Below are 13,791 nucleotides of genomic sequence, written 5' to 3'. Positions count from 1 at the left end.
ATTCAAATTCAATTATAATTCAAATTCTAAAAGCATTTATTTATGTAGGACATATATTATATTTATACTATATACGACTTCCACCGCGTGGAATCTAACTTTTATTTATATTACTTTTATTAATTTTTTTAATTATAGTAGCCCAAATTACTCCTTACAACATTAGCTACCTGCGAGTGAAAGTGCCGTCAAAATCGGTCTTGCCGTTTCAGAGATTTGCAAGAACAAATAAACAGACAGACATAATATTCTACCACTCATTCGGAACGCAGACTCATCACATATTGTTACTGTTTCAGCACTAGCACTTTTGTATAGTAGGGTTGCCAAGACTAAATTTAAAAAACCTGGATTGAAAGTTAAAATACCAGGACTATCCAATTTAAAACAGAACACAGTAATAGGATTGCCATAGTTATATCAATATGTAGGAAAATTCAAGTAATTAATATAATCTATAATAATAATCTATAATAATCTCAGGACAATTCACACAGCGCCATCTAGACACAAGTTAAGCTAGCTAAAGCTTGTGTTATGGGTACTAGATAACTGATACATATACATAGATATATTTTTTTTGTAAGTACATACATATTATACATAGAAAACACCCAGACCGATACAAACAATCATACTCATGAATACAAATGTTTGTTCAACACAAATGTCGTAAAGCGGTGTGCTAGACCGCTAGACCACCGAGGTCGTCAATAATCAGGTGTTTAATAAAAAGTATTTGATAAAATTATACTGTTGAAAATCAGTAATTAGGACGCGAGCATGTTTTAAAAACCCAGGACATTGACAAATAACTATTCAGGACTTCCCAGGACACTACAAGAACTAGGACATGTCCTGGAAAAACAGGACGGTTGGCAACTCTATTGTATAGTCATATTTTTTTATTCTACCACTCATTCGGAACGCAGACTCATCATAAGAAGAACGAGCAAGAAACTTGTGTGTAGCCCTTTTAAGCAAATATTATTCAGCGTTATATTTTTAGGAATTTTGTAGGAATTTTTACGATTGCAAACTAGAGTTTGCAATCGTAAAAAATCGTAAAAATATAGTCACTAGAGAGTAGACCTCTAGTGACTATATTCATATTTGATGATTAAATAATCAGTTACATACAAGTTTGACAGCATTCATAAACAAACATAATCGGTATTAGTAATCGGATTTACGATTACAGATCTCTGTCTGTCTGCGGCATCGTAACTCCTGAATAGATGGCCTAATTTCAAAACGGTTTTTTGTTTAATTGACGGTTAAATTTAGCCAGTTAAATATATACGATTCACGTGTATGATTTATGAAAATTGCAGCATCTATTTATGTTTAGGTTAATTGATATCTCTTGAGTTGGGAAATGTTGTAGTTTTTTTTTATTTTCGACTGATTTGGAAGAAAGAAGGATCTCATTCCGATTATGCTATTGGTTTTTTGTTATATATTTGGAATGGCAAGCAAACTGACGACACATATGATGTAAGTTTTTGTTTTATGGATGATAATGGAATGGTGCACCAGCCTGCGCTAACGATTTACGCTGGCGGGACACCAGTGGAGGATGATAAGGTGAGCATGACGTAAGCATTGAATATTTATAATTTTATGTGAATACAAATTGTCAAATAACAAAATCGGCAAAAGTAAATAAATACCAAATTTAACCATTAAAAACAAAAAGTCGTAACTATTTACAACATTAGTCTAACATCATACGGTATCGAATCCAGGACTTTTGTATTAAAACGATTACGTTAACCACTGCGCCGGTTGGGCGCGGTTGTAATGACGCAATACCGTGTGAACGAAATATTAACCATCCTCGGGCCTTGGATAAGTTCAAGTGGACCTGTGTTATTAAGAGATAAGACTCGCCAGCTGATCTAGACTTAACCAGATCTATATATCCAACGTCATTCCCCACTTCGTGTCATGATAGATCGGACCTCGGTGGTATAGTCATGTGGTGTGCTACATGACTATACCACCGAACTTTCCGTCCGATGGTCGCGGGTTCGATTCCTCGCACGGTACAAACATTTGTATTCATGAGTATGATTGTTTGCATCTGTCTGGCTGTTTTCTATGTATAATATGTATGTATTTACGAAAAAGATCTATATATTTGTATCAGTTGTCTAGTATTCATAACACAAGCTTTAGTCTAGTTAGATTGTGTGATTATTATTATTATTCCTAACTTCAAAAAAAAATCTCATCTCCCCTCTTAAGGAGATGAGATGGCAATTATTATTATTATTATTATTATTGCATATGTATATATATATATATTATATCTCCCTTTTTACGGGGGTAATATATTCAAACACGCGGGCCTTAGCCAAGCATGGATGAGTTATGTGATGAAGATATATTATATATTATTCTTCTTTTCTTTTAATTAAAAGAAGGTTATATATATTATTATTTATATATATTATTATTATTATAATTATTAAGATAACGGATTGGTTCACTCCCAAGTTTTTATCCTCATCCAGGGTCGGTAAGTCAGATTTATGAGACTGACCATGTTTCTTTTTAAATTTAATTATTTACAAGCCTTTGATCTGGCTGTATTCTACGCATTTATAATAAAATGTATCTATGTATTTGCATCAGTAATTTAGTACTTATAACATAAGCTCTGCTTAGCCTGAGAATAGGTGGCGCTGGAAAAAAATAAAATTATAATGAAAAAAAATTTGAAGTTCATAAGCGGCAAATATGTTTTTTGAATTTGAAAATGCTGTGTTGACTTACTTAGATATTATTATTATAGTTGTTTTCCTCATAATATTTTTCTCCGATTGTATTATACAGAAATTTATTCAGTTTTATAAATACAGTACAAATTCAAATTCAAATTCAATAATTATTTATTCATGTAGGACATTTTAGTCGCTAATGAACGTCAAATTTATATTATAATTTTTCCCTATCGTCCAGTTCGGTATATAGATCCAATTGAGAAGAACTGGCAAGAAACTCAATAAAATATTTTTTTCCAAAGTCAGTTTATTTTCAATGTATATTTATATAGGTGTCTAAGTCTAAGATTAAATGAAAATCCCGTGCATGAACAACTATTGCCATGCACGATCGTCAGTTATTTTGTACACCCATTACAGCTAATTCTTTATAGACATACAGATGGACAGTGCTTGGGTCACTACACCGTTTATCGTGTGCCCTCAAATCGTTTAACACAATATGTTTACCTAACGAGAGGACGTTGGGGATGAAAGTATATTCACCGTATATCACTTATCAAATATGATTCAGCATTATTATTAATTTCATTAACTAATAAATTATGTCAGTAATTAATTATACCAATAATATCTGATTAGATATTTTGTTTTTTTTTTTATATATAGCATATGCTGGTGGTCACTCTATTCTCCCAAATTTTAATTTTAATGACTGTGTATTATTATAAACATGTTCCACTATTATTTGAAAAAATACGAGCTGAGTTTCTTGTCAGTTCTTCTCATCTCGATATCATTCCAACTTTGACATATCATAAGTAGATTTGACATATCATAAGAGTCTGTAATAGACCTACATGAATGAAGATATTTTGAATTTGAATTTGAATTTGAATTTATCTCAGGACAATGTTCAGCGCCGGGGGAATGAGATTGTTAGTAATGTGGACTCATGACCTCATTACTAGCAATGTACCACATCAGGTTGACCTCCACGCGGTTCCCCCGTGATAAATTCGTGGTGAATCAGTCACAATGGGCGAAATGACCTGTGGTCTAATTTATTTTCGTTTCGTATATAACAATCATAGTAGCTGAATAAATTAAACTAGTTACAAAAATCACTAGTTTGAAACAAGTGACGTCGACGACCTCATGGTCATCTTATCGTCTTCCACTGGTACCAGCGTAAACCATTCCAATATCATCCATAAAAAAATGCTCAGCGCCATCTAGTCCCAAGCTAAGCAGAACTAGTTATAAATACCTACTAAATAACTGATACAGAGACATTTTTTTGTAAAAACATCATCATTATCATTACATAGTATAAAACAAAGTCGCTACTACATGTATTATATATATAAACCTTCCTCTTGAATCACTCTATCTATTAAAAAAAACCAGCTTCAAAATCTGTTGCGTAGTTTTAGAGATTTAAGCATAGTTAGGGACGGACTTCGTTTTATACTATGTAACGATTATGTGCTCTATTTCAATAATTTATGACTATTTTTATGACTAAGTAATACACTAAATATTTATGACATTGAACCTGGATGTAAAGTCCGAATTTTTTTTTATGTTTATCATTAAAAATGATAATAAATTTGTGAAATAATTAGCGTGGTACATTCCACAGATCATGTTTCTTACGACTGACTAGGGAGTCGCTATTTCAGTTGTCTAGTCTGTTCTGATAATTATTACCGATTTATTTTGTTACTCAAGTAACTATTTATTTATTTAAATATTGTTATTTGGCAGTTTGTATTTACACAAAATTCTTAAAAAATATAATTCAGAACAACTTTTATTTTTAAAAGCAACACGCAAGTTTCTTGCTCATTCTTTTTGTGATGAGTGTGCACAACTCACCTTTTTAAATCTACACATATAAAAATAATTGGAGTGTCTGTTTGTAATATTGAAATAACCGTTCTCTACCTGGAATTATACTTTATTTTACTAAAATAAAAGTAGCCTACGTTACTCCTTATTACATCAGCTACCTGCTAAAAAAAGTCCCGTCAAAATCGGTCCATCCATTTCAGAGATTAGCCGGACCAAACAGACAGACAGATAAAAATTATAAAAAATGTTATTTTCGTGTATGTACCGTATTTATTCATATGCGTGTAGTAAAAAACGGTTATTTCAATATTACAAACAGACACTACAATTTTATTTATATGTATAGATGTATAGATAATTAGGGTGTAGACAGATTTATCAACATAACTCATAAGAATCCTGGTTTATTGTATATAGCATATGGTCTTAAATATTGTATATGTATATACAACAATATACAGTTTTGTATAAATGGGCCGCCATGGTAAAAACCCAGTAGTTTACCGCTCAAAGAGTACTTTGTAAGTCAAAATATTGTGCTGCATACAAACAAATATTGAAAAAATTCATTATAATAAATATAGTAATATTATATTTATTATAATAATTATAATAATATTAATTACATCTCTGGACTAATTGTCCAGACACAGCGCCATCTAGTCCTACGGTAGCCATAGAATAGAATAGAAAATCATTTATTCAAATAAACTTAATTTAAGCACTTTTGAATAGTCAACATTTTTTTAAATCTACCGCTTATTCGGAAAGCTGTTTCATCACAAGAAGAATAAGCAAGAAACTTGTGTGTTGCTCTTTTAAACAATCCTTGTAAGTTCACATTTTACAAGTCGAAACGTGTGAATACAAACTACCAACCAGCACTAATTTATTTAGGCTCAAATATAAAAACACAATAAGATTAAATCAGTCGTAGTGATAAGAGCAGACCAGTCCCTACAAGCAGCACTTGTTCACGAGTATGACATAGTTTGTGTTACAGGTACTAGACATATATGATTACATAGATACTTTTTCTTTTGTAAATACATACATAATATACATAGAAAACACCCAGACCGATACAAACAATCATACTCATATATTCTAATATATAAAATTATCGAGTCGCGGTGTTCAGTTATTCTCTGGTTTTTTATATATAACTATAAACTGGAACATAACCGTAGCTTGATAACGTTGATCTATTGTTATAAAAAAAATGTGTTCGTCACACTTGTCACAACAAAAAAAAAATTAATCTCAGGACAATTCACACAGCGCCATCTAGTCCCAAGTTAAGCTAGCTAAAACTTGTGTACTAGATAACTGATACAAGTACATAGGATGAGATCTAAATGTACATAGATATTATTTTTTTCTTCTTAGTAAATACATACATATTATACATAGAAAATTTTAATATTAGTAGTAACTAGCAATCGAAAGTAATAATTGGTATATGAGAACACCCAGATCGATATAAATAATCATACTCGTGTTATCTTTTGTAAGATACTATATATCATAATATTAAACTCGTATCATTTCACATTTATTTTTTGAATTATTATATAATTATTATATAGTGTAAAACAAAGTCGCCGTCGCTGTCTGTCCCTATGTATGATTAAATCTTTAAAACTACGCAACGGATTTTGAAGCGGTTTTTTTTAATAGATAGTGATTCAAGAGGAAGGTCGTACATAGGGACGGACAGACAGCGACAGTGACGGGTGAAACCGCGGGCGCAGCTAGTAACAAAATAAATGAATTTCAAAGAATACAAATAAACATAAAAGGTTGTTTGTCTGTCGTAATGTTGTTACTCATACATGGCGATATGAGTTCTTCCATTATTACAATTGGTATGACGTAGGTGCTACGTCACGGGGAGGAGGGTGAACCGAGTGGCACACCCTTATAATATAACCTCGTTTATAGTACACACAATCGAGTGAAGAAGTACATAAAAAATAGTACTTAGATGACCAAACTGGGGACGCAAAATAATTTTGATGATTATTTTCTAATTGCGTTAGAAATATTTTGATTTTATCAAAATAAGCACTTTTGAATAATCACAATTTCCCCCATGCAATTCAAAATGCGACGAGTTGAGCCGAAGTTCGAAACCACAGTGGTGCCCTCAAACTACAGTCGTATCCGTCATACGGAACTTGACCTCCGCTCCATAAGTCGTTTGGAGTGCCATCTGCACTCGCCTCCTATCATCCGGTGAAGCTGTAAAAGCCAGCGGCCAACAGCATTAGAGTAGCCCGAAAAAAAACTTATTTTCTTAATCTACCGCCCATACAAAAAACTGTCGCATCACAAAAAGAACGGTCAAGAAATTTGAGTGTTGCTCTTTTAATTGTTGTAACTAATTTATTAAAAATCATATAGTAAAATTGTGTATATTTCCCTAAAGGGTTCACAGCATAGTATAGTAACAATAAGTAGTCAAAAGTGACAAACATACTCACAAACTTTCGTGTTTATAATATTAATTAAAAATAAGATGTGTTATTCTGATGTATATAAGCTATATTACTGTAAAGTTACATCAAAATCTGTTTAGTAGTTTTTGCGTGAAAGGGTAACAAACAGTCATTTATACTCACAAACTTACTTTTTATAATATTAGTAAGTTTGTACAAAAAATTCTAGTAGTTTCGTATGGAAAGGGGTCAGGAACAAGCAGTCTTAATTATAATTTTGTTATTCTAAATTGGTTATTATTGTTTAGGTATTAAGATTTTGTTTACTGTGATCATGTTTTTCAAGTCTAGATATAACATTTTGTGGTTATGGTCGTAATGATGTATTGTAACAGTCATTTTGTTGTGCGTTTGATAAAAAAAACACTCTATAAGTTATAGTCAAAATTATTTACTCAAATCTTTGGGACTTTAAGACTTATAGAAGATAGATAAAAAATATTTCACCGCCTCGGTGGTACAGCGGCACATAAGCATAAGCACATAGCCTTACTTCCGACGGTCGCGGGTTCGATTCCTTACACGGCACAAATATTTGTATTATTGAGTATAACTGTTTGTATCAGCCTGGGTGTTCTCTATGTATATTATGTATGTATTTAAAAAAATGTGTACAATTATATGTATCGCCCTAAATGTTTTCTATGTAGTATGTATATATGTCTAAATTTATCTATTTCTATATAATAATATCTGTTTTTGTAGAAGCTATACCACAACTCTGCTGAGCTTGGGACTAGATGGCGCTGTGTGAATTCTCCTAAGATATTATGAATTACTGAATAAAGATTTTGTTAACTAACTATGGGCCCCATCAACAAGCTCAGAGTCACTCAGAGGGCAATGGAGAGGGCTATGCTCGGAGTTTCTCTGCGTGATCGAATCAGATATGAGGAGATCCGCAGAAGAACCAGAGTGACCGACATAGCCCGAAGAATTGCGACTCTGAAGTGGCAATGGGCAGGGCACATAGCTCGAAGGACAGATGGCCGTTGGGGCAGTAAAGTCCTCGAGTGGCGACCACGGACCGCAAGACGCAGCGTGGGAAGGCCTCCAGCAAGGTGGACCGACGATCTGGTCAAGATCGCTGGAAGGCATTGGATGCGAGCAGCGCAGGACCGATCGTCGTGGAGATCTTTGGGGGAGGCCTATGTCCAGCAGTGGACGTCTTCCGGGCTGCGATGATGAAAGATTTTGTTCCCGTAATTATAAACTACTAACTACTCGCCCCGGCATCGCATGGGTGTACATGTATTATACATATAAACCTTCCGTTTGAATCACTCTATCTATTACTGAAAACTGCATTAAATTCTGGAGCGTAGTTTAAAAGATCTAAGCAAACACAGCAGAAGCGACTTTATTTTATGACGACCTCGGTGGTGTAGCGGTCTAGCACACCGCTTTAGGTCCGATGGTCGCGGGTTCGATTCCTCGCACGGCACAAACATTTGTATTCATGAGTATGATTGTTTGTATCGGTCTGGTCGAAAAATAAAATATCTATGTATTTGTATCAGTTGTCTAGTTGTCTAGTACCCATAACACAAGCTTTAGCTAGCTTAACTTGGGTCTAGATGGCGCTGTGTGAATTGTCCTGAGATTATTATTATTATTTATACTATACTATCTACTCGCCCTGGCTCCGCACGGATGTACTTACATGTATTATATATATAAACCTGCCTCTTGAATCACTCTATCTATTAAGTAAAAAAAAACCGCTTCAAAATCCGTTGCGTAGTTTTAAAGATTTAAGCATACATAGGGACGGACAGACAGCGACAGCGACTTTGTTTTATACAATGTAATGATAAAGATTAGCACTATTCCAATATTAGCCGTTTAAAAAACGCAATAATTAAATTACAAGAAAACAACTTACAAAGAGAAAATGCAATAGAGCTATGTATTCATCCTAGACTATGGTTGACACATTATTGAAAAAATTAAACTTTATTAAAAATATATAATTAAAAACAAACCACATTTATTAAAAATATATTTACACTACTTATCTCGTATATATATATATATAGTCTAGCGGTCTAGCACACCGCTTTACATCCGATGGTCGCGGGGTCGATTCCTCGCACGGCACAAACATTTGTATTCATGAGTATGATTGTTTGTAACGGTCTGGGTGTTTTCTATGTATAATGTATGTATTTACGAAAAAAAATATCTATGTACTTGTATCAGTTATCTAGTACACAAGTTTTAGCTAGCTTAACTTGGGACTAGATGGCGCTGTGTGAATTGTCCTGAGATTATTTTTTTTTTTTGTTGTGACAAGTGTGACGAACACATTTTTTTTATAACAATAGGTCAACATTATCAAGCTACGGATATGTTCCAGTTTATAGTTAATATAAAAAAAACAGAATAACTGAACACCGCGACTTGAGAATTTTATATATTAAAATATATGTATGTACAGTTGATATATGGTACGGGTGGTAACCCTATCGTAGACGCAAACTCAACAAGTGTCAGCGACGGGCCGGGCCGTTTATCGAAGCGATGTACCACAGTTTTTTTCTATTAATACACCCAGTTATCACATAGTGGTCACACGAACGGCTATCGCCACATAATTTATTAGCAATAAAAAAATACGCAACAACATTTACTAAGAACATCTCTTCAATAAGACAATAAATTCATCTTTTTTTTTTCATTTTCTTCAAATTCAATTTCTTTATTTTTGAGGTACAAGTTATAAAGATCTTAAGAGATAGATAGAAGTTTCACTATCTTCTGCATTTACACGTCCGAATATGATTGAAAATCGTCGTTATTACATCAGTTACCTGCTAAAAAAGGTCTCGTCAAAATCTGTCCAGCCATTTCAGAGATTAGCCGGAACAAACAGACAGACAGATAAAAATTGTAAAAAAAAAAATTTTGGTGTACGTACCGTATTTATATTCATATGCATGTATAAAAAAATGGTTAATTCAATATTACAATTTTATTTTTATATATTTATTGTAGGAGCCAGATCTAATATTTTTACTGAACATAGATGTATTATGTGGCGTATGTTGTAATTTTTCTTACAGAAGATCATATCTTAACGAAGATTTTACATATGAATGTGGATGGTTAAGGCAGAGGAAGACCGAAAAAGATGGATGGACTGTATGAAAGATATGGTAAGAAAGGGAGTAAATAACGAGATGACTGCGAACAGAGATGAATGGAAGAGAAAAACATTACGACGACCACAAATAAATGTGTTAAGAAAGAAGCAGATGATCTTAATATAATAACGTACAATTTGACGAGCTTAGTATATCTAAAGAGAATAACAGAAAACGATTGATAAGCATCGATGGTAACGGATAAAACTATAATTATACCTAACATAGATATATATTAATAAATAATCTTATTAAGATCATAAACACGAAAGTTTGTGAGTATATATAAATATTTGTTACTGTTACACGCAGAAACGACTGATCGGATATTGATGAAACTATAGTAATAAATCAGAATAACATATAGACTATAAATATCATGAAACCGTATACACTGCTAGTAAAAACAAAATGTCCACTCACCTCCTTGTTCCTCCATTAATTTAATTAAGACGAGAAATTAACACAAAAGTCACAACACAAATTAAAATCGTTAACTTAAAAACTAATATCACACTAAATAGTTTCAATAGGCAAGCACGAGCGATATTTCAACTGTTTATACTGACAAGTATTTAATATAAAAATGTCAATATTAAATTTTATGAATTCTCTATCCCATTTGTTGGCAATTCCCGTTAATAGTGAATTACTTAAATTTGACTCTCGAGCGATAGTTTCGCGGCATTGGTCGGAGATGCGTGTTACTCGAGCGGATAACTGGCATGTACTGTCAGTACAGACCACAGACTGGCACTTCATTCCCGATTCACAATTATTTGGCTGACACTCCGATCGATGTCTGGCCTATTCTGACTCGGCGACTAAACAATTGATTGCAACTGAGTTGTAATCCCATTAAACTATGCTATATGTTCATAAAAATCTTGACTTATTTCCAAAAAACAGCAATATTCATAATGTTAATACTAGATTTAAAGACAAACTTGCTGTCCCCAAGTATCGTTTAGAAAACGTCAATATGGTCGGTACGGTCTTTTATGGGAATAGGCATAAAAATTTACAATAAGATACCAAAGGATATATTGGATTTACCCTTAAATAAATTCAAAACATCTGTTAAATCATATTTACTGAGCAAGGCCTATCACTAAACGATTATTTGAATGACGAGCGTGCATGGCAATAGTTTTCATGTTCGGGATTTTCATTTAATGTTAGACATAGACACCTATTAATTACTTTTTTTTAATCCAGTTTATTTACAATACATAGGTATAAATACCTATGTATTGTAAATAAACTGGATTAGAAAAAAACATAAATTCAAAACTTGAGTTCATAAGCGGCCAAAATTCTTCTCAATAAATGATTTATATAATTTGAACTGGACGAGGGAAAAAAACATATAATGTAAAAACTTGACGTTCATAAGCGGCTAAAATGTCCTACATGAATAAATGATTTTTTAATTTGAATTTGAAATTTTTCACTGATGCTCCGCTCCTATTGGTCGTAGCGTAATGTTATATAGCTTAAAGACTTCCTCGACAAATGAACTATCCAACACAAAAAGAGTTTTTAATTAGAACCAGTAGTTCCTGAGATTAGCGCGTGAAATTTTATATGCATATTCAGTAGGTCTTAGAATCGGCTACTATCTATTTCTATCTATCATACCCCTAAGTGATTACGGCTGTCCACCCCTAACATTATCTATTTTTTTTTGCAAAATTTTTATTTTATGTATTTTTTACTAGGTGTTCCCGCAACTTCGTCCGCCTGGAATTTAACTTTATTTTTCTACAATAAAAGTAGCCAAAGTTACTCCTCATTACATCAGCTACCTGCCAATAAAAGTCTCGTTAAAATCGGCCGTTTCAGAGATTTGCCGGAACAAACAGACAGACAGAAAGACAAAAATTGTAAAAAATGTTATTTTGGTGTATTTATATTCATGTGGTAAAATACGGTTATTTCGGTACTATGATATATATATATATATATATATATATATATATAGAAGATATGTTATAGTTAGTTATAATAGTAATAATGTTATGTGTACTTACCTTAACAGGGTCGATAGTGATCATTTATTTATTTATTCATTTTAAAACGTACAAATATTATAAAATTGATTATACATATGGACCCCCAGGTGAACCTGTATCACGGGAGTCCACAAAAGAATTGCCAAATAATTATTAACTATTACAGATCAGTAAATCTGATCTGAAACCAGTTGCGAACGTCTTTCATTGTAATATAATGAAATGAAATAAATATTGAATATTGGGTGTCCAGCGGAACCACAACCAATAAACACTTACCGCTTGATGCAATTAACTAATTTATTCCAAATCTACAGAGCACATAAAACATATCTCAAACTGTCCGAGTTGAAACAACTACAGCAGATACATACAGAGAAAATTTTCCTCAACAAAAACAGAGGTGTTAAACGATTCTATCAATTTTTAGTTCAATATTATTATATATTGCATAACGTTATGTAATAACTAGTTGTCCCGGCAAACGTTGTTTTGCCATATAAATTAATAACGCTATAAAAAAATAGGGGTTGGTGATAGAAGGGTGAAAATTTGAGGTTGTATGTATTTTTTAATGTCACATATAAATAAAATTGGAGTGTCTGTTTGCAATATTGAAATAACCGTTTTTGACTACATGCATATGAATATAAATACGGTACATTTCACCAAAATATTTTTTTTTACAATTTTTGTCTGTCTGTCTGTTTGATCCGGCTAATTTCTGAAATGGCAGGTCCGATTTTGACGGGACTTTTATTGGCAGGTAGCTCATGTAATAAGGAGTAACTTAGGCTACTTTTATTTTAGAAAAATAAAGTTGAATTCCACGCGGACGAAGTCGCGTGTACAGCTAGTATAAAATAAAATAAAGATTAAATAGTCTTCAAAATAATTTTCATAGGAAATACAACACATACCAATTCTACGATAATGATTGTCTGCCGCTCATTTTTTTTATTTTATACTACTATGGTGGCAATCAAGCATACGGCCCATCTGATGGTAAATGGTTACCGTAGCCTATGAACGCCTAAAACACTAGGGGTATCACTTGCGCGTTGCCGACCCTTAAGAAACCTTAATATACCCTTCTTGAAAAACCCCATGCTGTAGTCTCGTGGGAAAACCTCATTTAACAGGAGCTAATCCAAAACTGTACAGCAACATCGACGGCTACGAGCGAGTACAGCTAGATCTTAAGTGCGTAGCGGTTTCTATGTTGATCGTCGCATGCCTAATCCTTGTTATTAATTAAATATAAGTAAATCAATATTTATTTAAAATAGCAACACACAAGTTTCTTGCTTATTCTTCTTGTGATGAATCTGCATTCCGAATAAGCGGTAGAATCAAAACTGACTATTCAAAAGTGCTTATATTAAGTTTAGTTGAATAAAGATTATTTCTATTTCTATTTCTTTATAAAATGACAAAGATTTTTAATATGTCACATCCGATGGAAGTGAGCTAATATTTATTGATAATTTTGATACTTCCTAAAATCACATGTCTGTTGTAACATTTCATCAATTGTCAGCAT

At 32.8% G+C, this 13,791-nt stretch overlaps 1 protein-coding gene across 1 annotated transcript in view; it reads right to left on the bottom strand.

Moving 5' to 3' along the window:
* Positions 1–10,986, bottom strand: part of LOC131848678 (synaptic vesicle glycoprotein 2B-like) — a 54,162-nt gene extending 43,176 nt beyond the window's left edge. Inside the window, exon 1 of the mRNA XM_059198604.1 lies at positions 10,657–10,986. Within this exon, the coding sequence (XP_059054587.1) occupies positions 10,657–10,672 (16 nt within the window). The 5' untranslated portion in view covers positions 10,673–10,986. The remainder of the gene's footprint in view (positions 1–10,656) is intronic.
* Positions 10,987–13,791: the final 2,805 nt, after the last annotated feature.

The sequence above is a fragment of the Achroia grisella genome, unplaced genomic scaffold, assembly GCF_030625045.1.
Source record: "Achroia grisella isolate CSIRO2021 unplaced genomic scaffold, CSIRO_AGI_Agris_v1 utg567, whole genome shotgun sequence".
Taxonomy (NCBI): domain Eukaryota; kingdom Metazoa; phylum Arthropoda; class Insecta; order Lepidoptera; family Pyralidae; genus Achroia; species Achroia grisella.
This window is presented reverse-complemented; position numbering and strand designations above follow the sequence as displayed.